Source organism: Odocoileus virginianus, chromosome 26, assembly GCF_023699985.2.
Source record: "Odocoileus virginianus isolate 20LAN1187 ecotype Illinois chromosome 26, Ovbor_1.2, whole genome shotgun sequence".
Classification (NCBI taxonomy): Eukaryota; Metazoa; Chordata; class Mammalia; order Artiodactyla; family Cervidae; genus Odocoileus; species Odocoileus virginianus.
This window is the reverse complement of record NC_069699.1, coordinates 41,427,960-41,455,512: the sequence shown is the minus strand read 5'-3', so window position 1 is coordinate 41,455,512 and position 27,553 is coordinate 41,427,960. Positions and strand designations below refer to the sequence as shown.

General features: G+C 38.1%; 1 protein-coding gene across 13 annotated transcripts in view; it reads right to left on the bottom strand.

The window, feature by feature from the left end:
- The window catches only part of ERC2 (ELKS/RAB6-interacting/CAST family member 2), a 971,398-nt gene that overhangs the window by 621,525 nt on the left and 322,320 nt on the right, over positions 1 to 27,553 (bottom strand). For all 13 annotated transcript variants that reach the window (XR_011483727.1, XR_011483728.1, XR_011483729.1 and 10 more), the window contains one exon: positions 25,493 to 25,660. Coding sequence is in view for 10 of the 13 variants with exons in the window: in XM_070455889.1 (XP_070311990.1) it covers positions 25,493 to 25,660 (168 nt within the window). In the remaining 3 variants the exon portion in view is untranslated. The remainder of the gene's footprint in view (positions 1 to 25,492; positions 25,661 to 27,553) is intronic.

Here is a 27,553-nt window from a genome sequence, read left to right as displayed (position 1 = left end):
CACCTTTCCATTTGCCCTCCCTTTCCCAGCCACCCAATACCATGTGGAATTCCTTGAACATACTCCTGACTCTCTCGTCTCCGTATCTTTGCTCACACTGCCTCCTCAGCCTGAGATGCTATTCCCTCTCCTGACCATTTTGCCCACCAGAATTATATCATTGCTCAAGTTCTAATTCACCTCCATAGTGGAGCATTCCCAACAGCCCCTAACCCGAAGGAATTACTCTTTTCTTCCCCCATACCGCTTTTATGTTTCCTTGTTTGCATTTTCTTGGGGGCCCTATTTCCATTACAGATTACATCTATTAATAGTTAAGGCTTTATTGGGTGATCTGTATATGGTTTATATGTATACCACATTTAGGTACTGTGCTAAATTGTGTTACTTACAACCTATCTGTAAATGCTTATGCTTACTCTTTAGAGCAGGTATTCCCAACATCCCTGTTTTACAGTTGAGAAAACTAAGGTTCTGAAAAGTTAGGCAAATCACCCAAGATTCCAATATTAGTCCAGTGACAGATGCTGGATTGGATCCTGGTTCCCTCAGACACAAAGCCTGAGCTCTTAATAGGTGATGCTGCCCCCACCAGAGCTACGTACTGCCTAGTAGGGTAAGAATGCCTCAGGTAATTGCAAATGCCCACACTATGCTCAGCTCAGTGCTCACGCACAGAGGATAGTGAGTACTTAGTGTCTGAGAAGCTGAATGAATAATTCTAGTTATGTTTGAAAATCATAGATTATAATTATTCATCCACTGTGCTTTGTCACTTATTTGGCAGTGAGCCAATGTCTGGATTCTCCATGTCAATATGAAGTTGATATAATCCTCAGAAGGGAACCATTTGGATTTCATTCCATATAAGTAGCTGCTAAGACAAAGATAACTGGGCCAGCGGATATCTTTGTCCTCAGTGAATATTCCCTCCCTAGTTGAAAGACTTTGGGCAAGCTTTGGTTTCTGCACCTGTGACAGTGAAAGTCGCTCAGTCGTGTCTAACTCTGCAATCCTATGACTATACAGTTCATGGAATTCTCCAGGCCAGAATACTGGAGTAGGTAGCTGTTACCTCCTCCAGGGGATCTTCCCAACACAGGGACTGAACCCAGATCTCCCACATTGCAAGCAGACTATTTACTGCCGGAGCCACCAGGGAAGGCCAAGAAATGCTGCTTAGTCACTGAGTCGTGCCTGACTCTTCTGCAACCCCAGGGACTGCAGGCTGCCCATGAGGCTCCTCTGTCCACGGGACTTCCCAGGCAAGAATACAGGAGAGGGTTGCCATCTTCTTCTCCATGGGATCTTCCTGACCCAGGGATCAAAACCACGTCTCCTGCACTGGCAAAGGGATTCTCTACCACTGAGCCACCTGGGAAGCCCTTCTGCACTGTCTCAGGACAGTAGAAGAACCCCTTCGCAGGGGTGCTATGAAAATGGCATGATATATGTGGCATGAAGATTGCCATATATAAAGTGCTCAGTAAGCTATTTTTTAAAAAGGAGGAGGAAGAGAAATATCAGTGAAGATCATTAACTCTACAGGAAAAAGAAACACACTAAATGAGTGCCTACTCCACAATGGGCTCATCCTAGTTACTCTGTCACTTTCGTATCTAATGAGCTATCCAAAAGTTCTACCTAAGTCAGTAGAAGGAGAGGTCATGATGGCAATGAGAACAAGCTTCTTCAAGAACAGGGGTTCAGTGATGAGCAGATGGTACACGTTGAGGAGGAAAAGGTAAGACTACTCTGAGCAGAGGAAAAGCAACAGAGAAGCTGTCCCAGGGACAAAGAATGGGCCAGCCTGGCCAAGGGGTGACTGAAGCTATCATTTTAATCTCTCTATCCTGACTACTCATGGGACATGAGATGGTACATAGATGGAAAAGTACAATTAAGGCTTTGGTGTTGTAAGGGCTACAGTTAGACCCTCATCTCTACCACTTCAGAGCAGAACAAGCTGCCCAGAGCAAGTTACTCACCTCTCTAGGTATCAGCTTCCTTGTCTGTAAAATGGGATGGTTTTATAAAGACCTATTATTTATAGGAGCACATGTTGAGGCATAGAATAAATGCTCAGTCAATGGATAGTGTTTGTTACTAATAAGAGCATGGTCTATAAAATGGGGATACTTCTCCCTCAAGAAGCACTGTAAGGGTTCAAGATAATGACACATGAAGTTCCCAGCCCAATACCTTAAACATCATAGGTGAGCGGTAAATGCAAAGCACTATTGTTAGTGGTGGCAGTAATAATGTTGATATAACATACACAAGGCTTAGTAATCAGATCAGCGGTTTCTAAGAAGAGCGAAAAAAGAGAAAAAGATAGTATGAAGAGCAGAAGCAGTATATTACACGCCAAGCACTAAGCTAGGTCCTTCCATAACAAATATGATCCTTTACAGCACCATGTATAGATATTAATAGCATAATTTCCAGTTTCCCTTTGAGTGAGCTCCTTTTGTTGTTTAGTCACTCATTCATGTCTGACTCTCTTGTGACCTCATGGACTGTAGTCTGCCAGGCTCATCTGTCCACAGGATTTCACAGTCAAGAATATTGGAGTGAGTTGCCACTTCTTTCTCCAGGGGATCTTCCCAACCAGGGGACTGAACTTGCATCTCTTGCATTGGCAGGTGAATTCTTTACCACTAAGCCACCAGGAAAGCCTGAGGAAGCACGTACCAATACTTTTAAACAGGGATTGGCAGCTTTTTTCCCTCTGGTAAAGAGTCAGGTAGTAAATATAAAACTAAAGGGCTGTATAGTCCCTTTCACAACTAATCAGTTCTGTCAGTAGAGTCGGAAAGCAGCCACAGACAATATGTAAATGAATGTGCATGGCTGTGTTCCAATAAAAATTGATTTACCAAAGCAGGCATATACAAGATTTGGCCTGTAGGTTATAACTTGTTGATCTGGGCTTAAGTCACTGCAACTTTGAGGTTGTTACTGCAGCATAACCTAGACTATACTATCTACTACTACACTTGACAAAGGGAATTTTGTTAGAGAACTTCAGAGAAGTAACATTACTTTTCTGTTTCTCTTTGAGAATATTTGTTAAAATAGGACCGTGTAAAACTGACTTGGGTTTGGATCATTATTTTATCTGGTTTATTATAACATCAGTGTGATCTCAGTGCCTTGGAAAGAAGTACACATTGGCCTTTTGGACATAAACACTATTCCATCCCTTTCTCACCTGGTTTACATCAACTCATCTTTCAGTTCTCAGATCAACCAACACTTCCTCCAGGAACCCCAGCCCAGTTTCACCATTCATTTGTGCAGAGCATTTAACCTTCTTTTCTTATTATAACTGTATTATTGAGAGTGTCTTTCTCTTGGATTGGACAGTGAGCTCCAGGAACGCTGAAGCCATGTATGATTTTGTTCACTATGGGATCCTCATACCTAATTTAATGTCTGGTACATAACTGGCACTCAATAAGGATTTGTTTTCTGTAAAGCAATTAAGACAAATCATTAGTAGTTACCTTTTCCTGGTGACTCACCCAAGGTAACAAATTATTCAACAGAACTCTAATCCAACCCAGATTCAGCTGATACTCAAGTCTTGATCTTAAGCAGAACACTCTGCTGCCTCCTAGAGGTGTCTACAGTTGACATTTGTGGAAAATAAACCTACCAAAGAAAAGATCACCTTAGTCAAAAGATAGGGAAGTATGGCTACTTCCCTCAAAATAAGAAAGCTCAAAATTTTTCTTTGATTTACTAAGAAGTTCCAAGTGATGTCTAACACAGGTATGCTGCTTCACTGCATACTGCTGCAAAATAATTTGCAAACTAGTTGCCAGCATTTAAAAAAAAATAACAGAGAAACCACCAAAAAGTCTGGAATTCCTGCTTCTCTTAAAAAATCAGCAGGTTTGGCAACACTGGACTTCTAGTTCCTGAGGGCAAGAATTAGCTTTAGATTGGGTCTGTGCTCTCTAGTTACAATTGCTTCCCTGACTTACAAAACCTGTCTGGATCCCAGCACATTGATATAGGAACCCAGTGGGTTATATGCAGACTCAGTGGAGGGCAAGAGGACTAAAAGCTGAGTAGAAAGGAGAGAGATTGTCTCCTTGCCTTTGAAGGGAAATTGAAAGGAAAGAAGGAAGGAATTGAGAGGGAGGGAAGCAGAGAAAGAAAAAAGGAAGGAAACTATATTCTTGAAATTAGAAGCCAAAATAGAAACACTGAGGAAGAGAGAGGTTTTCACCTTGGTTGCAGTTTTGTAATAAAGGATGGGAGCGGAAAGATAGCAGTTTCTAGAGTACATGGTAGTGATGGAGGGAATATGTACAGCAATTCCTATTGGAGTGATCTCATTTAGTATCATGTGATGCAAGGGGTTCTGAACACCTGAGGAGAGTTATCTGTGTGCAAAAATTTCATCCAAACCCTTCACATCCGGAGTTTAAGAGCAAAGGATTCTGTAAAAAGATGTCTACAATTTTGCTTGCCAGGGCCTCTAGCAACCTTAGGAGCTAACCTGAGACCTTCAGAACCTTTAGGTCTATTTTAGAGTCAAGGTTAGCCAGGGAATTTAGCAATCATGATATTTTATAGTCTCCTTTGGTTAACCCAATACAATGTCTTTCTCTAAAACAAAGGTGTATTACTTCAAAGATATCCACAGCTTCCATAAACCTATCTACAGAAAGCACACAAATTATCAGTGCCCTTTTGTGAATTTTCAAAAACACAAACACTCTGACTTTCAAAGATCAAACAGCCAGGCATTCAGTACATTTAAATATTTTTCCTTCTCAAGAAATAGTTATTACTTCTTTAGGCTGAACTTTGAAGATACTGTTTATCCTTAGCATGTTTAATTAGAACTCTTCAATTTAATTCAGAAATTCTCATTAAACCTGTCTTTTTAGAAGATTATCTTAGCAAAGCTACTGTTTTCTTTTACTAGGTGTTAATATAAACAGGTTAGTTTACTTTGAGTTTTTCTTGAGGATGCTGCAAAATCTGAGGCTCCCCCTGCCCCACAGTTCTAATTCCTCCCCAAAGCAAGAGGAAAAGGAGGAAAATTGCTGCCACATGTGCCTGACTTGTAATCCACATGGGCTCCATGGACTCCGCCTGCAGCTCAGACCAACCCCAGGGCTGAGATGTACTGTACAGTCACCAAACAACCATGGACTTCACCAACACTACTTTGGTTTTGCTCAAATGGGTGAAAGGTTGCATGGAAGCACAGCCCCACTCTTAAAAATAATTCAGTAAAAGCAGAAACTTTGGAAATAATCTAACTGTCCATCTACAGGAGAAAGATCTACTAAAGCATGCTAAGTGGAATAATGGGCAACCACTGACAGTGAGGCAGGTGTGTGTATACTGACATAGAAGGACCTCAAAGAAACAGTGAGTGAAAAAAGGAAGTTATTGCTTTTGCTTTATGCTTTTTTTGGTAAAGTTATAGTTTTTAATATTCCATATAATCTAACTTATGTTTGGAAAATACCCACAACAATCTATGCATGTATTGATAAGTATATAACTACTTAGAAAACATGGAATGGTACAGCCCCCAAAATGATAAGGGTGGTTATGCCTGGGGAGAGGACACAACCTCACTGTGTTCAGAAAGACTGATGAAAAATTTATGCTATGTGATAATTTTTTTTAATTCCACTTTTAAAAGTGACAATGCAAATAAACTTTTACATTACTCATAGTTTAAAAATAAATAAAAAATCTAATTGTATGTAACAAGAAATATGGGCCCTCCAACAAGAAAGAAATTTAGTTATGTTATTTTGGCTCACTCAGGTTACATGAATAGAAAACTTTGGATCTGTCCAGGGAGAGAGGGCTCATGGTGGGGGCAGAGCAGGGGCAAAAGGAGGACCAAAAACTGTAAGTAACAGCACTGCCAGGTCTTGGAGAGAATGGAGGCTCCCTTTCTGATATCCCAGGAGACCAGGTGGCTCAGAGGCGATGCCAGAGCACCCATTGAACTTAGAATTCAATCTCTCTTTTCACCACTGCTTCTGCTACTGATACACTGCCCTCCTTTCTCTCCGCCTCCTGGCTTCTGCTAAGTACCTTCTCTTCAGCTCTCCCCCAACTTCTCTGTTACTGTAGGGGCTCTGTGTCTTTACAGCTTGAGTTCAAACACTTCAAGACAGCACAAAGCATATTTAATGAACTCATCTATCATTCCATATATTTCTATTCCGTTTTTTAAAAATAATTTTATTTATGGCTGTGCTGGGTCTGTTGCTTTGCATAGGCTTTCTCTCGTTGAGGGGAATGGGGGCAGTTCCTCACTGCAGCGCACAGGCTTCTCATTGCAGTGGCCTCTCTTGCCATGGAACACGGGCTGTACACGCAGAGGCTTCAGTCATGACTGCAAGGTGCTCAACAGTGTGGCTCACAGGACCCAGAGCGCGGGCTCAGTAGTTGTGCCTGGGCTGAGTTGCTCTGCGGCATGTGGGATCTCCCCAGATCAGGGATCGAGCCCAGGTCCCCCACACTGGCAAGTGCAGTCTTGTCCACTGTGCCACCAGGAAGTCTTCCTATCCCATGTGATCCTCAGGAAGGATAGCTCTCTGGAATTCAAGGAACTACATGACTAGTCTGTCCAACCTAAAACCTCAGAATTTGTCCTGGATTCCCCACCTTCCTCACATTCCCCACTCCATGTCCAGTTCCTCCACACATCCTGACAACTATCCCTCCAAAATCGATGGCAAAAACATCCTGTTCTCTCCACCTCCACATCTTCTCTAGGTCTAGCCTACCATCCCTCCTCACCAGGACGTCTGCAATGACCTCTCAGCCTCCTCTCTGGCCCCATACAGGCCATTCCCCACATAGCAGGCAGAGTGGTCTATTAGGAATGGAAGTCAGGTCACCTGCCATCTTGCTTAAATCCCTCTAATAGCTTCCCACTGCACTTTGGACACAATCTTATTTCCTCACTGTTGGCCAACAAGGCCCTCCTTGGCCTGTCCTCTGCCCATTTCTCCAAGTTCAACTTTAATGTGTACATAAAAGCTCACTCATTCCTGAAGGCCTAGGTACTCACTTCTACCCCCCACCTGGCATCATTATCTGATCTGTTGTATTTGCCATTAAATGGTCCTCTTCATATTTGTCTGATTTCTCCACACTTTGCTCCAAAAAAAACCCACACCACTATGTAAGCTCCCTGATAGCAGGGGATTTTTGCCTATTTTCCTCACTGCCCCATCCCTTGTGCTTAGTGTAATATTGGCTTCTTCAATGAATATTTGTTAAATAAATGAATGAACAAAGGAACAAATTTACAGCTGACACAGCACTGGCAAGACACAAACCTAAAACTCTAAGCTAGGTTTGTTTCTGAGCCCAAAAATGATGAACTCAATCACTATGCTATATAGTCCCACTGACCCATCCCATCTACTCACCCATCTCTCTCCCCTTCTCTCCCTCTGCCCCCACAAACACATGCCAAATGACACCCCAGCCACAGTTAATTACTCATTGTTCCTCAATAGGCCACACTTTCACCCTTATTATTATACCTTATTATTCAAATACCCTTTCCCCCCGCCCACACCTTTTCCATCATAGCAAACACTTTTCATCCTCAGTGGCCACGTGAAAGTCCTCTCCTCTTTAATGCCTGTCTGGACTCCGTCCCCAACAAGCACAGTAATTCCCAAGGATTCACAGTTCTTTGTTTCTGCCTATATTACTGAATGTAATCTATTATGCTGTTTTCGGTTCTGTGTCTCTACAAGGAGAGACCCTAATGTCATCTAACTCACTCTGAAGTTTCTCTGTCAGTAAGTATTACAGAAAATTGTTATAAGTCATCCTAACTGTGGTTACTTTGCCCATATAAAAGTTATATAAAATAAGAAAGTCCATCAGAATCAGGTAGCATGAACTTCACAGGATTGATAAGAGAATTATTTGGCATCACAGATGGGCTTGGTACCTGACAAATGTTCAATAAAGATGATAATGCTACTATAGTTTTAGTTAGTGGTACATAATACCTCCTTGATAAATTGACAAAATGTGTTAATTTGCATTATGCCATTAGTAACAATGATTCTACCGGTTTTTACAACTGTAAGCATCTAAAGAAAGAAACAAACAAACCGTAGTCGCTCAGTCCTGTCCAACTCTTTGTGACTCTGTGGACTGTAGCCCGCCAGGCTCCTCCATCCATGGGGATTCTCCAGGCAAGAATACTGGAGTGGTTTGCCATGCCCTTCTCCAGAGGATCTTCCCGATCCCGGGTCTCCTGCACTGCACACAGATTCTTTATTCATAATCATCTAAGGGAAAAGCACTTTAATTTTGTTAATCATTAGTATAAAGCAGTAGTTTGCCAATAAATACAGTGTCTGTAAATCTTCCTAACTTGAAATACAAATTCCAGGTTATAGATAGTACAATGCCTAGGATAAGGCTTTGTGCGGTAATTTATTTCTAAATGCCTGGCATTATAGCAAAGTATTATAAAAATGAAAATAAACACAAAGCTGAATCCACTTTCCTACAATGGTCAGTCAATGCAAAATCCTGGGCTCTGAAACATTTCTAAAACTTATAAAGATTCTTTGAGATAAACCACAGTAGTGAAGGAGAGGGACATGAGCAAAACTAGACATTACAAAAGGAGGTAAAATGTAAGACAAGCTAGCTCCAAGCTCAGCAAATGTACAGTCAACTTAGAGAACAATTCTAGAATATCAATGTTTAATACTGTGCCGAGACACAGTAGAAAAAGTGACCAAGGCCACATAATCCAGAGACCATGGGCACAAATAGATGTCTGCCAGCACCCAAAGATATGTGGAAAATGAAGACGAGAAACATGTCCAAAAAGAGAGAACTGAAAATGAGCTTGCCAGGAACTTACCTGTACAAGTCCTGTTAACTGGACAAATGAACTATTTTCAAATCTCCCATGTCCTAATTTTCTCTCAAATTTTCCACAAATTAATGAGCATCCCTTTCTTATGTTTGCAAATTCACTCTATAGTACCTTAAGGTATCTTGATCTTAGCGCAATTGTATTTCATCCAACATATGGTATTACTTTAAAATTCACTTTCTAGAAAAAGACTAGAGAAACTGGCTTGCTTCTTCTAGACTGGAATTTAGATAAACTCAATTTACAAAACACACACTGGCACACTCCAGCAAGTCCCTACTGACAGTGCTGCTCCTTTCGTACTATCCAAGATTTTTAAAAAATCAGCATGGAGAAAGAATAAAACTAACAAGGTTCTGCTACCTGTATCTCATCTTTTATATACTTTCTCTTCATAAAACATGTAAGATAAATATTTAGAATTCCCTGAGTCAGACTTATGTTTTACCAATCAGAAAACGGCCAGATTATAAGACTAATACAAGAATTCAAAGAGGCAAAAATAAAGTCTTCTAAATTTCTAGACTGAGAGTAAAATAGAAATTAGATCCTCTGATGACTGATACCTACCAATGTGGGTAAAAGAAATGATGTCAAGCAAAAATCATGTGGTCACGGTCTGTGCCTGGCAGCCCAAGCCATTTCCAAGGAAGTTATCAAGAACTGACCCTGCCTAAAATGAGTGAGTCATCAGCAGGCCCCTGACATCAGCCAGCTGCAAAGTCTCACGGTGACTGGCCAGATTGAAAAAAGATTTCCAAAAGCTTCAACATAAAAAGCCCAACCAATTTAGCTTACCTATCAGATTTCCCAATGCTTTCTTCTAGGTCTTTTACAGCCAAAATACCATCTCATAAAAACAAAGGCCTAGAAAAATTACAAAAAGTTAAAACAAGACTTTCTCCCTCTGAAGAGTATACTTCTGTTGATTTGATAAAAGGTCTGAAATCATCTTCAGGGTCACCAATCAAACTTAGAATAATTTAGCTGCAACAGCATCTGTAAATATGAGAACATAAAGTCCCAAAATAGGTAGATGGGAGACATCTTGTGGCATCTTCCTGTCACTGGGAATGAAATTCAAGCCACCGACTCATATATTTTTATTTTATTTTCAGTGTTTTCTTATGTAAATATCAAACAAGCAAAAGTACAGAGAATAGTATAATGAATCTGCATGTACTCATTTCCCACTTCAACAAGCATCCACTCCTGGGTACTCTTGTTTTGCCTATGACCTCACCTCCTTCCCTTCCCAGGCCCTTGATTATTTTAAACCAAACCCCAGGTATTATATCATTTCATTTGTAAATATTTTAATATGTGTCCTTAAAAGATAAGCAGTCTATGTTTTTTTAAAAAAATGTTATCACACCTAAGACAAGTTTACCAGTGACTCCTTACTATCATCAGTTCAATCTTCAAATTTCCCTAGTTGCCTCATAATTTTACCATTTTGTTTATTTGAATCAGGATCTAAATAAGGTTCATACATTATAATTGGTTCACTGGTCTCAAGTTTTTTAATCAACGATTTCCCTCTCTACCTATGTCTCTTTTCCTTGAAAACTCATGGTTGTTTCTAAAAACTCAAAAACAAAAAAACTGCACTATCCTATCCTTCAAATTTCCCACGGTGGGGAGCCTGCTCACTGAATCCCTTGGCATTGTTTGCTAAGTTCCTCTCTGTCCTCTGTATTTCCAGTAAGTTTCAGGTTGGACTTTTCGAGCAAAACTGTTTCACTGGCTTCTATCAGGAAGCATGCAGTATTTGATGTGGCATCCATTAATGCTCAATCCCCAGATCCATGAAATCATTAGAGGTTGGAAAATGGTGAGAATCTAGCACTCTTTCTTCATTTATTAGCTGGAATATTTCTACAAAGACAATCTTCTCTGCCACAACTCTTTGCTACCCTGAGGTAGCATTTATATAAGTAAGTTATAATGAGGACTCATTTCTTTCCATTTATTGCCAGTTTCAAAAATAATGTATTGGCTCCCTAGAATCTACAAAAGAAAAAAAGTTTTTTTAAATAGTACTTATCCTGAACTCAGGGACTGAATGAAGCATATTTCATGTACTATTAAAGCTCATATTCTTTGTTCAGTGGGCACATTTTTTTTTCTTTTTTTTTTTTTTTAAATTTTTATTAGTTGGAGGCTAATTACTTTACATAATTACAGTAGTTTTTGTTATACATTGATATGAATTAGCCATGGATTTACATGTACTCCCCATCCCAGTCCCCCCTCCCACCTCCCTCTCCACCCGATCCCTCTGGGTCTTCCCAGTTGGGCACATTTTTTTAAAAAAATTTGCCCCTAACTACTTTTGATGTGCTCTATCAATGAAAAGAAGAGAAGTGAAAGGCAAAGGAGAGAAGGAAAGATATACCTATTTGAATGCAGAGTTCCAAAGAATGGCAAGGAGAGATAAGAACGCATTCCTCAGTGATCAATGCAAAGAAACAGAGGAAAACAATAGAATGGGAAAGACTAGAAATCTCTTTAAGAAAATCAGAGATACCAAGGGAAATTTTCATGCAAAGATGGGCACAATAAAGGACAGAAATGGTATGAACTTAACAGAAGCAGAAGATATTAAGAAGAGGTGGCAAGTATACACAGAAGAACTATACAAAAAAGATCTTCACAACCCAGATAATCATGATGGTGTGATCACTCACCTAGAGCCAGACATCCTGGGGTTCAAAGTCAAGTGGACCTCAGGAAGCATCACCATGAAGAAAGCTAGTAGAGCTGATGGAATTCCAGTTGAGCTATTTCAAATCCTAAAAGATGATGCTATAAAAGTGTTGCATTCAATATGCCAACAAATTTGGAAAACTCAGCAGCGGCCATAGGACTGGAAAAGGTCAGTTTTCATTCCAATCCCAAAGAAAGGCAAGGCAAAGCATGCTCAAACTACCGCACAAATGCACTCATCTCACACACTAGTAAAGTAATTGTCAAAATTCTCCAAGTCAGGCTTCAATAGTACATGAACGATGAACTTCCAGATCTTCAAGCTGGATTTAGAAAAGGCAGAGGAACCAGAGATCAAATTGCTAACATCTGGTGGATCATCAAAAAAGCAAGAGAGTTCCAGAAAAACATCTACTTCTGATTTATTGATTATAACAAAGCCTTTGACTGTATGGATCACAACAAACTGTGGAAAATTTTTTGAGAGATGGAAATACCAGAACACCTGACCTGTCTCCTGAGAAATCTGTATGCAAGTCAGGAAGCAACATTAGAACTGGACATGGAACAACAGACTGGTTCCAAATCAGGAAAGGAGTACATCAAGGCTGTATATTGTCACCGAGCTTATTTAACTTATATGCAGAGTACATCATGAGAAACGCTGGACTGGATGAAGCACAAGCCAGAATCAAGATTGCTGGGAGAAATATCAATAACCTCATGTATGCAGATGACACCACCCTTATGGCAGAAAATGAAGAAAAACTAAAGAGCCTCTTGATGAAAGTGAAAGAGGAGAGTGAAAAAGTTGGCTTAAAGCTCAGCATTCAGAAAACTAAGATCATGGCATCTGGTCCCATTACTTCAAGGCAAATAGATGGGTAAACAGTGGAAACAGTGACAGACTATTTTTGGGGGCTCCAAAATCACTGCAGATGGTGATTGCAGTCATGAAATTAAAAAACACTTGCTCCTTGGAAGAAAAGTTATGACCAACCTAGACAGCATATTAAAAAGCAGAGACATTACTTTGCCAACAAAGGTCCGTCTACTTAAAGTTGTGGTTTTTATAGTAGTCATGTATGGATGTGAGAGTTGGACCATAACAGAAGACTGAGTGCCAAAGAATTGTTGCTTTTGAACTGTGGTGTTGAAGAAGACTCTTGAGAGTCCCTTGAACTGCAAGGAGATCCAACCAGTCCATCCTAAAGGAAACCAGCCCTGAATATTCATTGGAAGGACTGATGCTGAAGCTGAAACTCCAATACTTTGGCCACCTGATGTGAAGGGCTGACTCATTTGAAAAGACCCTGATGCTGGGAAAGATTGAAGGTGGGAAGAGAAGGGGACGACAGAGGATGAGATGAATGGATGGCATCACCGACTCAAGGGACATGAGTTTGAATAAACTCTGGGATTTGGTGATGGACAGGGAGGCCTGGTGTGCTGCAGTCCATGGGGTTGCAAAGAGTCGGACACAACTGAGTGAATGAAATGAACTGATAAATCTTTGAGAGCTTCCCTACTTTCCTTACTCTTTCCTGGCAGCTCAGTGGTAAAGAAGCTGACTACAATGCAGGAGACCCTGGGTCAGGAAGATTCCCTGGAGAAGGGAATGGCAATCCACTCCAGCATTCTTGCCTGGAAAGTCCCATGGACCAAGGAGCCTGGTGGGCTAGGGTCCACGGGGTCACAAAGAGTCGAACATAACTGAGAGACTAACTTTTGTTTTTTTCACTACTTTCTGAAATGACAAGATTTCACCATTTCCTGTCCCAGGCACAGACTTATCCATTTCCACAGAAGGCTGTAGTGGGAAAACAGCGAATATGATCCTTGGAAAGGCTATCACTACCAGAGATGGATCCTTATTTCTAGGACTTTGCAGGGACACAGCTAGGATATAACAGATACAGATAAGTTACATAGATATTGATATACTGATATAGATTTTTTAAAACACACATCACAGGACTACAGTACTTTTACTTAACTTCATCAGTCTCACATCTGTATCTTCTTCCTCCCAAGTTCTGAAAATCCAAGCTCTTAATGACGCCAACAGAAACACTCATTTGTTTTACCCCATTCTTTGCACACACTTGTCTTAGAATAAATAATTTCCTATAATAAATAATTAGCATGACAACCAGTAATATAATCATTGAAAAAAGTTTCTATGTAGTTTTTTTTGTCTGGAACTATACAGTATTTCACTAGAGATGTTACTCAAAGTACTGTATTTTATAGTCACCTGGAATAGATCCTCACTGTGTGGGGATAACACCACTCACATTAGTAAACTGGTTCATTTGTTTCATTTTCCTTTAACTTTTCAGAAACTGCATCTTTTGGATTTAATTTTGCTTTTTAATTATGTAAAATACAGCTTCAAAGTAAAACCTACAAAACAAACTATATCCAAAGAAGTCTAAGTTCTCTCTCCATGTTCATTCATTCTATTAACAAAACCCCTCGAATTTGTTTTTCAATATTATGGTTTGTCCACCATTTTTTTAAAAATCTAAACAAATATATATATTCATACATATATTTATACATACACGTGCATTTCTTCAATCTCTTAGGTTAACAGCAGGTTTATACACTTTTCACCAATCTATTTTTTTTCCACCTCACCATATATCCTACAAGTCACTCCATATCAATATATAGAGATATTCTTCATCTTTTACACAGCTACATAGTAATCCATTTGTGGATCACAGTGATTTACTCAGTAAGTCCCATTCTGACAGACACGTTGGTTGTTTCTAGTCTTTTACTATTATAGATGATATTGCAATGAAAAATCTTGGCTGTTCTATATTTTTGTCAGTGTATCTTTGGAATCTACTCCTAGGATTGGGATTTCTGAGTCAAAGGCAAACTTGTGTGAACTGCTAGATGTTGGCAAATTCCTCTCTGAAAGGGGATGTACCATTTTGCATTCCTAAGAGCAATGGTATTGTAGGACTAGTTTTTCCCCACCAATAAGCAGCATATATTTCAAATCTTGAAATTTTTGCTAATCTAACAAATGAGCAATCATTTTTCAATGTAGTTTTAATATGCATTTCTCTTATGTATCAGGTTGAGCATCATAAATTAAGGACTACTCACATCTACTTTTCTGTGTATAACCTATAATATTATGACCATCGTTCTATCTATATATTACTACTCTTTGGTTCTATAGGTTATTGGTCCCTAGGGTTGTTTATAAAAACTTTATTAAAGATAAAAACCCTCTTTTTGCAGCATAACTAGCAAGTATATTGCTCAAGTTGTTACTTGTCTTTTACTCTATGATAATTTTTGCCAGGCACAAATTCTTTATTTCATGTCATCAAGCTTATCAATCTTACATATTTTTGCTACTAGCAGATCTTGATTCATAGTTAGGAATATTTCCCCCATAACAAAGTTACAGAAGAGTTAATTCATGTCTTCTCATAATACTAATATTAAAGCATCACCTAACAAGGAATATTTCCATTGTTACCATGATGCAATATCTCATCTAATCCTCCCACTACACTTCCAGTAATGCCAAAGACCAATAATAGATGCAACAAATATTTTTGCAGTCCCTACATTGTGCCAGGCACTACTCTCAGAGCTCAGATACTTCAGAGAGTAAGTCAAAAGATCCCTTTCTTCAATAAATTTATGTTGTGATGATGTATTCCTTATTTATAAATATTAGGTTAATAAAGGGTTAAAATAAATACTTAAGTGCATGCAGCACAGTAATGAAAACTCCAGCTAGGCCACAACGTCTCTGAGGAATAAGATTGTATTTTTGTGTACTATACAACCTACATTATAAACTTTGTCCAAGAAAGTGACACTTGAAAATTTAAAGATCTATAAATGAAAAAGGCTCTGAGCATAGAGACAAGTTCTCCTTCTGGTTAGTTACTTCCATGGTCTTCCTCAGAGGCCCTGTTACACGCCCAAAGTCTTTATGGATTGCTCTGATAAGCAACTAACAGTTCACTGGACTGAATTTTCCATGAGTCAACTCTAGTGGATACTCAAGAAATTTAAAAAAAAAATTAAATATTTCTCAATAACCATATTATGAGTGGTAATGTCGAGAACATTTATCTCTTGTTCATTTTTGTATTCCTGGCATTTAGCACTACACCTAACCCACAAAAGGCATTTAATGTAGTAGGCTTATTTAATCTACAGAAGATCCAACAAAGAAGGTTGCCAAAATGATGCTATTTATCTAGCTACCATACCTTAGTGTTCTGTTTCTTCTAACACATACACACAACACACACACATACACACAGCAAAAAACAAATATGACTAAATTTTTCCAAATTAAATCTTTAAAACTCATGTACATCTTTCCATAAATGTATTTTTCAACTTTGGATGGGAGTGAGGTAGAAGAGTTGACAAACCCTAATGTCTAGATCTCTGGCAGTCCTAAGCAATTCTCCTAGTCATGCGTTTCCCTTTTTCCTCAACTACTCTCACAAGAGTTGCCAAAGGTGGTCATAGCCATGGAGAACCAACCCTCTGACACCCAGCTTTGCTGGCACTAGCTAAGTAGTCACACTCAGTAAGTGAGTAGCTGGGTCTTCTTCTTCCCTTCACATTTCACAAAATCTTAACAATAGAACTTACGATCTGTCCAGTTTCAAATTAACAACTGCCAAGTAGTATTGTAGAGGCCGAATATTATTCTATTAATAAGGATTTGATAAATCCCTTACATTGAAAATTTTAAATAATATAAAAAATACATGCAAAAAAATAAATTTCACACACTTCAAGAAAGAAATGCTGGCCATAAAAACAAATTTCTAGAGTTAAAATGATCCTCCCCCACACAACTTATTACCTCAAGTTGCATTCTCCCCTTTTTAAAAAAATAAAACAAGAAGGGTGAAATATGTGTCTGTATAGAATAAATATCTGTATTTAATTTAAAAAGAATAAAGTTCATATGAGAATGGGTAAAAGATTCTTGCAGAAGCCCTGCAATTTAACTTCACTCTTTACATTTTGGTTTGATATGTAAATACACACATAAAGAAGCCCAACCACAGCAAATGTTATCCTTTTTCCAGAGGAATGGAGGCAAGTGTTACAAATGTGGGTCCAGTGTCAGGGAGAACTTAATCACAACGTACACTGGTTATTTCCAAATGGTGATTCCAAAAGGAAAAAAAATAAATGGAAGTACTTAATAAATTCTGTTTTCCATAAAATTTATACCAAAAAAAAAGAAAGAAAGTGAGCATGGAGGTCAGTGAGAGTTTGGTTGGATTTTCCTCCTCCTAAATTCTGTCATCTCCTTTTCTAAAGTGGCAATTTTCAGCTTCCCACAGACATGACATAAATATATTCTTTTCTTCCTGCAAACCATTCACCAGTAGGTAGCACTTACCATGGACATGTACTCTCTCACAGATGATTAACTAATTGTATATTGTCACTTGAAGTTGCAGCTTAATATAGTAGACATCTTTTATAAAATAGAAATAAAAAGCACTACTGATCTATTGCTTTTCTTTCAAAGAATATAAATGGCTCTGACCCTGTATCTCTATACCCCCCCCAAAATGGATACACATTATAAAGGGATGTAATACAGAAATTAAAATGAATCAGTTATCTTAATTACATGTTGAGCCACACAGTTCAAATAACATCCCAATGAGCTCAGATAGAAGGGCCAAATTCCTTTGTTTCACTAGAAAAATATGTTGTTCAAAGTAAGTTGACAATGGGCTAAGGATTGGAAAGTTTTTGATTAAAAAGGGATTTTTGTTGGAACGTTTATAATGAGATTTGAGCTGCAGTAACAATACAAAATTGAAAGCAGAATTACATATAAAATGGTATTGTAAAATATCATTATTTTAGTACAATGGAAAATAAGGTGCTTGTGGTTTTACTCTATAAATTCTGTGTTGTCTGCTCACATGTATTCCTTCTTGGCCGTCCTCTAAATAACCATTCTGATGGCCAACTTCTTCTGCACCAGCGTTCATTTGTGGTGGGGGGAACCCACACAATCAACATCTCCTGGGCTCTGCTTTTTTCCTCCATTTTATTGGCTTTTCAAGACTAATTCTTGTCCACGCATCACACTGGTGTTCAATTACACGGCAGACAATGAATTTTCCTAATCCATTTAGTGTGCTGACAGAGTCATGTTCACAATTTATAGAATTTCCTTTTAGACATCTACCTATTTCACAGTTGATTAAGATTCAAACTGAACACCTGTGTTTATGAAGTCAAAAGCAATTTTATACGAACAAGGTGTTAAATATGGCATTTTCTGAAAGCCTGAACAATGATAACAAAAGCACTGGGCTCTGGACCTATGGAATAAAAGAATGTTTGTAACTACCTGTACCATCCTTTAACAGGACCCCTCAAAAAAAGTCACAGAGCTGCAGCCAACAACCAGGACCCATTTTAATTCCTTCACCACAAGTCTTTCCTTTTTCACCTTAAGAAAGCAACAGTAGGAGACTGACTTGCAAAGTGTACCCAGGTATCTAAAATCTGCAGAACAGCTAAAAATCTGAAGTGAAACCTAGCTCCTTTAAACAATGTCTTTACTAGCTAGATATCAGGACATTTTCAGCATTCTGGGGCCCCCAAAGGCTGACCCTAGCTCATTTTTGTGTGACCCCAAAGTTTTCACATCATTAATAAAGAGAGAATCAAAACAAAGCCCACAGACATTAGGGGAGGGGAATGTGTGTAGTTTGGCACTGCCATCATACATACCCTCAAAATGAAAGGGGGAAAAAAAATAAAATGCACGTAGCAGAGGTGGTGACCCCTATAATGACTGTGGTTCCCAAGATTTTTTTCCTACTGGTAATAAACTATTTTGCAGACCTCCCAATTGTGGCCACCATGATAGTTACAGCTTTGCAGGTTTATGTCTTTTTCTTGAAGTTAAGAGTGTTATCAATAAAAATTTCAAATGATGCCTTTCCTGGTCAAATAAAAACATTTTAAAATGTGAAGCCAACGATGGGATTAGAATGAAAAATACAAGTGACACCAGGATTTTGTTTTGTATATTTTTTCACCAACCTCTTTCATTTATTAATTTTAAAGACATTCCTTGAAAGTCTTAAAAGTGATACAATGCACCCTGATTTGGCACTGGGGTGTTTTGACAGTCTTAAAAGTTGGTTCCATCATTTGCTACTAACTTTTTGAAAAAAACAATTCACTTTTAAACGCTTTGACTATGAAGGGCATTAAACAAAAGTCTATCTCAAAAAGGACAATTCTAATATTATCATTTGAAGGCTGGGCTAAAGTGATTAAAAAGGACTTTACTGCTTCCCATTCAACAGGGGCAAGAGGTAAAAAGGAAAACTGTAATTATTTTTTAAAAGTAAAGGAGCACTCTTTGTAAATCCCATCTTACATACTGTGGAAAATACAATTTCCAGTCATTTAAAAAACTCCTTTTGTCAACATGTGTAAGTTTAGAAGAAGGAGTAGTTCCTCAAGTATATGAACAGTTTGCAAAGCCTTATGTGAATGCATCTTGTCCCACAGCTCCTGGACACCACAAAGCATTCCCAACTCCTTGTCAGTGTGACCTTTATACCCACGAGTCCTGGCCTCACCTTGAAGTAGGGTGGAGGACCCATTTCAATGAGAAAAAAAACCCAGAAACAAGGACTCATAAAATGTGTCTTTTCTCCATAAAACAACATTTTCAGAGTCAAAAGCTTGGTTTTATGATTCATCATGAAAACTGACAGCTCCACTAGTTGTGTTATCACACTGAATCATCCATGACTCAGAGGAACAAAAAATGCTGCCATGGGCTTAAAAAGCACCTCCTCCTCCACCAGTACCTTGTACAACCTCCCTAAAGAAATTATCATCACCATTTCTCTTAAGAATGCATTTAATTTTTATATGACAAATGTACAGTATGTGTATCATAGACCATTTGAAGATCACCTAAGACTCTAACAAAAATAAAACACAGTAAGATACTGTTGTCCATTCCTTTTTTTTTCCTACAAAGGGTGAATGCATGTGTGAATATGTACATATATGCACAATCCTAAACATTTTTAAAGAAATAAAAATTAAATAATATACAATACATTCTTCTCAATATACTGGAATTCTAGACTTCATAAAAATGGTATCCTCCCTAACGTTTGGACAATATCCCTCATTAATATAACCACAGTGCTACTGCTATAGCCATAATGTTACTGTAAGAATTTACGATCTCAGAGTTATTCATTTTTATCCCTATTCATAGACAGTATAGGGTTGTATCTAGTGAGCATTCTTGAATCCCTAGTGAACCTCCCTATTAAATACAGAATTATAAAATCTGGCATAACCTTTGCCATGAATATTAAATGAGATAATGTATATCACTTCCTTAACACAAAGAAAGCCCTTGGTCCACTGGGACTCTTGAAAAGTGTTAGATTTCTAGTTAAGAGTTTTAGAACTTGAGAACCCAAGTCTGTCACTCACTGTTCTGTGACCTTGAACAAGATAACATATTCTCTCTGAACCTCTATTTCCTAGTCTTAAAAAATGGGGACAACAATACCAAATTCACAAGTTGTAAGTCAAGTTTAAAATAACATATTGCATGGAAAACAGCCACAGTTTTTTGAAGTCAAGAGAGAAGGCATGTCTTGTACTTAGTAGACATTCGAGCAATGTAATTAAATTACTAAATTCAAGACCAGTATCCTCTGAGATTATGGATCCCACATTGTCCAATACCTTGTGCATCACTGATGCTTAATAAAATATTTTCAAATAATATGCTGCTTGTTCAGACAAGTTGAGGGGAGGGTCTATGTAAAGTACAGCTGACTGAAGCATTTCTAAGTAGATGCAGTTAACTCCTGAAATAATCTCTAAGTTTATAAATATAATTCCTTTTCTCAAGGAGAACCAGAGGATCAGTTTAAATCAAAACATAAAATCTTAACATTAACAGTATAATAACCTTAGGAATACTGGAGTGGGTAGCCATTCCCTTCCCCAGGAGATCTTCCCAACCCAGGGATCAGAGTAACATCTCCTGCATTGGCAGGCAAATTCCTTACCACTGAATCAGGAGGGAATCTTTAGCAATATTAGCCTTAAACTACAAGAGATATAAATGGCTATATTCATATACCTTGCATACTTCAGTCATCAAAGGAGCTAAACATTTAATTCTAGCTTCTTTGTTTCCTTTTCTCTGCTTTTAAAGAAGCAAAGAGAGATGAAGTCCAATTAAGATTTTGTATGGGATTATTACCAACCAGTGATAATGGATTCAGTGAGTGGTCAAGGTATTCTGATCAGCTCTCTATCATATATCCATATACCCACTATAATGTTGACTCGATAAAGGCAGGAACCAAATGTGGCACATAGTAGTCATTCAAAATATATATGTTGGATGAAAAATTCATGAAATCCATAGGGCAGGGATCTTTAATGTGAAACTCTTGGAAATGCTTCAGGGTATATGTAAACTACCTAAAAGTATATGTTATGGCATGTGATATAAGTATTCATGTACTGAGGTTAATTTTCTGAGGAGTGAACCAACAGACTGCACGACATTTTCTTATATTGATGACATTTAAAAACCAAAATCAAAAATGTTATGGATCTTTGCCAAGAAGCTGCCACTAACCTAACCTGCATATGTTGCCTCTCACCTTCTCAACACTAAACATTTTTTAATACATTTACATTTAACACATTTAGTACATTTTTTAATTAACAGGTTGTCAAGTGTTTTCTTTTAGACCAGTAGAAGGTTTCCCTAACCACTTGGAACAGAAATGAGTATAAAAGCAACCATCACATACCACTATCATATAACGTATCTTCCAGGAAACATACAGAAGAGACATCATGCTTGGCAGTTTGGGAATCATGCTGGGCTGGGGCAAAGTGTACTTGCAAGAAAACACAAGGACATCTTTTAATTTGAAGCCAGAGCAAAATAGATGGCATTTTTATAGTATCTTCATTTCTCTGCATCATTCTAAGACATAGAAAAGTTACTCAATTGAAATATAAAAGTCTGAACTCAATAAAAGCAGACACCAAAAATTCAAAGGAGACCCACAAGGGTAGAACACACAGAATGGATGTTAAGAGGAGAAGTGAGGTGGAGAGTTTTCCCCAAATATCCTGATATACAGTAGTGATAAAAATCACAGCAATGATGATAGTCAACACAACTGACAGTTAAAACCCTTTAGAAGAATCTAAACATTCTCACATGGACATGCCGAGCTGGCACAACACTGCTGTTTTACAGGCAAGATGTGGGGGCTCAGAAATTTAAGTCTTGTTCATGTCACAGTGATTAAATGGGGAGATTAAGGCATGTGCACATCTCCCACTTCTAAATGCTGCTTTTTCATATCACATTTTCCTTCAGATGATAAAATAATAGATAGGCCTTTCTTCTATCTAATTTCTGGATATGTTGGCAATTATTCATTGAAATTCATAAAAGCCAAGGCACTAAAGTCAATTTATTATTATCTCTATGCACATGAAATTAATGTGTTGGTTGATAAGGGTAAATTAGTACGTGGAAAACATCAAGGGAAGTAGCAAAATAAGATACTTGGCATTAGGGTTCTTTGAAGCTATTTTAAAAAGTAAAATGCTATGTTAAGAGCTATGTGGTGTCTGTGTGTGTGTGTAATTATTATTCTATTGATTTACTGCACATATGTCAAAGAGCATCTGGGCATCTGTACAAGTTAAAACAAATCTATCCAGGAGCCAAGCCACATAGCCACAAACCCAGACAACTTGCCTCCCCCCTTGTCCCACCCTTCAACCTACCACCTCCCAAATGCAAACTGCATGGTGTTAAAAGCCTTCCTTATGGAGATGAACAGTTGAGTCAGTGGCATCTGTCACTTTCACCATATTCTAAAAGAGAAGCCAAAGATAGCTAATGGCAAAGGTTTTCCAGAGTGCCAGAAGGCCTCTTCCCATTCTAGAGAAAGTCGTCTTCTCTTTCGGCAAGAGTGTTCAGTAAACACTCAGGCATCTACCTGGAAGGAGCTATCACTATAACCTCTTCTAAGGATGAAAACCATACCTTTCACAGGAATGTAAACTCAGTTCTTTCCTTGTAGGGCACAAGGAAACATCTTACCTACTGAATACTCACCCACTAACCCACATTAGGTAGGGAGACTCTTATTTTCCTCTGTTTTGCCAAGAAGCAGGAAAATCACTTTAATGTACTTTACTGGGCTGCCAAAAATCCTCTGCCTATGATCCAACAATTATAGCTAATTTCAACCTAAATTGCTTCCTCTAAGAGATGGATACCATTAGATAACTCTTTCCATTTCCATTTATGAAGACTTTAAAAAAAGAAAAAAGGCAAAAGAAAATTCCTTGTATGTTTCCAGCTGATAAAATCATTAATCTCACACTCCCAACTTCAAAGGAGAAAATCAAAAAATCATCTCACTTTCTCTACACACGGAGAATAATTTTTTCTACTTCAAAGTGCCGTCTCTTTATTGGGTCATTTTAATTATTGAATGTGGGATGGAAGCTACCCAGATAATGTCACCACTGTCTTTTTCATGAAATATATATAGGTCTAATTTGAACTACATTAATTCGAGAGATGCAAAATACAAGGGGAAAGAATAAGAAAAGGGAAAGAGGCTGGGGAATAGAGCACTCATCAATACAAGGCAGTGAAAGGAAGATAGTAAGTTTTTCTAAGCTGACTTTTCTCAGTCTTTCCTCCTGGAGGGGAACTATCAAGAAGCCTGGGCCATATCTCAACAGACTGCCTTGCATCTTAAGTTTCCTTCTACCCAATATACAGCAATAGTAACTTTATTAGTAGTGATAGTATTACTGTCAATGTGAGACAACTGTGATACAATCTGTTGCTGTGTGAACAACCACTTTAAAGAAAAGCTTGTGATCGTAGAAAGGAGGTTAGCAAATCTGGCCCTGTTCAGAGTAAGACTGTTAAGAGAGAAGACAAGCCAGGCATGCAAATTCCCAATTGATCGTCTCACCAAGAAATCACACACCATAAATGGCAAACTTTTTCTGTAAAGGACCAGAGAGTAAATATTTTCAGCACAAAAGCAACCAAAGACAGCACATAGATGAAAGAGTATGGTTGTGTTCTAATAAAACTTTACAACGTCAGGCAGAGGGCAGGATTTGTCCCAATAAGCCAATAGACAAGTGCTACATGGAAATGTTCTATAGCTGTGCTGTCCCATACACTAGTCTCTAACTACATATGACTATTAAATACATGAAAACTGGCTAGTGTGACTGAGAAGCTACAGTCTAAATTTAACTGCACTTTAATTAATCTAGATTTGAATAGACCCATGTGCCTTGTGGCTATAGTATTAGACAGCATAGTTCTATAGGATTAGATAGCATAGTTCTATAGTATATATTATACTATATAGTAATAATATATACTATATATTACTATAATAATATATAGTAATATAGTATAGTATTAGACAGCATAGTTCTAAGTTCACTGCTATTCACTGCTGTTTCCTCAAATATTATACAAGTCAACCTTCAATTAAGGTATAGTTCACATGTATGCCTTAAAAATTTAAATATCCAAGCTTCTACATTACAGTCGAACTATACACAACTAAAAATGATATTTCTTAAATGTAAAATATCTACATCATTGAGGCCAAAATGACAGTTTTGGCTTGAAGCTACCAATTAGCTGCCTACTGACCAATGAAGTCCATAGACCGATCAGGTCCATGCCAAGACCCTATCCAACCTGGAGCCTGTCTCCTTTCTCCTCTGTACATTCTCCTGCACCTTGACTGAGGGCACAGATCTGCTCTATGGCCCCAGTAACTCCTACAGAAAATCCAAACTTCCCCAAAGACCCCAAAATGTATACATGCAAAGACATGGCTTCGAGAGCACAAGAAACAGCATGCAACTCAAGTAGATTGCCTTCTAAAGTAATCCATGTAAAACAGTGCCTCAACACAAAAATGAGGGAGATTCACTGTATTCTCTGTTATTGACTCCATGTAATAATTTATATTCTAGTAACTGTTTTATTTACATAATAACTAGCTCGTGTTTTGCATTTCTCAGCAGACCCAAAGATATAATTAAAGGAGAAGAAGCAAGAAAGTAGGATACCAACAAGGATTTAGCTTTTTTTTTCTAAGTATGAATAAGAAATAAAAACAAAAAATCACATTTCATTTAAGAAACTGTGTGAATAAGTTGAAACAATATCAACTTTCTTCAAAGGGTAAAATACTCTTGAAATCTGAGGACTCTCTTCAGGAAGTAAGAAACATAAGGGTGCCAGGAGTGAAGCCTACACAGATACACTGTACAGGAAGGTAGAGGACATTCTGATGCTTTTATGATTTTTGATAAAATGAAACCATTTAAGGTACAATCATTATCTGTGGTTCCAACATCCAAAAATAAAACTACAAAAAATGAAAAAAAAAGAAGAAAAGCAAACTGTGAAGCAAACTCCCTTGGTGGCACAACCTAACACAAATCAATAGGAGGTTTCTTATATAAACTTTAATTATTTTACTTAAGTGTAAAAAAAATTTCCTCTGCATAATTATTCATATATTTGTTTATGGGATATTGCTGCAACCCCACTAGGAGTGTTAGACAATCTGTGATACATGCAACAGATCTTACCTTTCCAAAATCCCCAAGATATCTGATATCCAAGATGTACCTGGCCCCAAGGATTTGGATAAGGGAGTCTTCTAATGAAAGCTGTTTGGGTAGGATATTTGCTGTCAATTCAATGTCTACTGTCCTGAAACAGCACCTTACCTCAGTCTGAAGAATGGCAGCTCTCTGTTCTTTGGCAGTAAGTGACTCTTTAAGCACTTCAATGTGTTGCTTGCAATCTGAATTCTGATTGCTAAGAGTTTCAAGCTTTGTTTGTAAGGCAAGAAGTTCTGACTCTTTCTTTGAAAGCTCCTGCTTCAGCTGATCAATCTGTAAAACAATGAAATTACAAAAAATTATAAGCCACATCTCCTTCTCTTTACATTTGAGGACTACTGAATTCTCTTAAATTTTCAAGAGCTAGTGGTCATTAATCCAACATGGCAGACCATGAGCTTAAAAATACGGCCTTGGGAGTCACTTAGTCTTAGGGGTCTGGGGAGGATCTTCAGAGGCGACTGACAATAGAAAACAGGAAAGGTAAAGTCCACAAGATGCTTTCTATCTTCCACACCACTGAGAACCAAGGTTCACAATGGAATGAAGGCTTCCTGGCAAAACCCACAACTCATCCAAGAAAAAATAAGGCCTACTGACCATGGTCCTCAGAAGGGTCAACAGGGAGCTAACAAAGGTAATTACCCAAACAGAACCTGGACCTTCTCTGATACTACACAATAGAAATGATCATCAGGAGCATCATTCGACAGAAGAGAACCCTCACCCCCAGAAAGAAGCACTGAGGGATCTTTTCTCTAACATTACATATTAAAAAGATAAAAAAGAACATAAAAAATACATAAAAGAGAAAAATAATACAACATCCATTATTCAATTACTTAAAAATATCACTAGAACTATCCATATCCCAACCCATTTCTATTTCCTTTCCCTCCCTTGAAACAATCACCACCCTAAATTTTGTGTTCATCTTTTTCTTATTTGTCTTTCAAGCTTACCTTGTTTTTTTGCACCTGTAAATTCTATACTATTTAATTTCGCATGGTTTTTAACTTTATTTGCACTGTTTTTTTTTTCTTTTTTAGCTTTTTGCTTTTTTTCTACTCAATCTAATATCTTCAAGATTAAATCAAGTTACTGTTTGTACAATGTGTTCACTTTCATTTTCATTAAAGTACAAGCTTGCTCCTTGGAAGAAAAGCTATGACCAACACAGACAGTAGACTAAAAAGCAGAGACATTACTTTACCAACAAAGGTCCACCTAGTCAAAGCTATGGTTTTTCCAGTAGTCATGTATGGATATGAGAGTTGGACTATAAAGAAAGCTGAGCACTGAAGAATTGATGCTTTTGAACTGTGGTGTTGGAGAAGACTCTTGAGAATCCCTTGGACTGCAAGGAGATCCAACCAGTCCATCCTAAAGGAAATCAGTCCTGAATATTCATCAGAAGGACTGATGCTGAAGTTGAAACTCCAATACTTTGGCCATCTGATGCGAAGGGTTGACTCATTTGAAAAGGCCCTGATGCTGGGAAAGATTGAAGGCAGGAGGAGAAGGGGATAACAGAGGATGAGATGGTTGGATGGCATCACCGACGTGATGGACATGAGTTTGAGTAGGTTCCGGGAGTTAGTGATGGACAGGGAAGCCTGGCATGCTGCAGTCCATGGGGTCGCAGAGTCAGAATTACTGAGTGACTGAACTGAACTGAACAGTATTGTGCTGTAAGATTTCATCAAAATGTATTTGTCTACTGTGCGGTTAACAGAAATTTGGGCTTATTTCCAGGTTTGCTATTATGAAAAATGCTATTCTGAAGATTCTTATACATACTGCCTGGTACACACTGTAAAAAATAATCTAGGAGTTAAACAGCTGGAACACAGAGTAAATAGCTGGGGCACAGCTTCGTATTCACTAGATAACATTAAGTATTTTCTAATGGACTTAATTTCTATGGTCACAAGCAGTGTGTAAATGTGCCAATCACTCCATGTCTTTGCAATATCATATGTCATTGGAGTTTTACATTTTGGCCAGTCTGGTAGGAGTTATGGTAGAAGACCTCCAGAAATGACTGCCACCAATTTCTTCATACTTACACACATATGCCATTCCTCACAACTAAAGGAGTCTATTTACCCTCCTCTTGAGCATGGACTGGACTGTGACTTGTTTCAGCTAGCAAAATGCAGAACA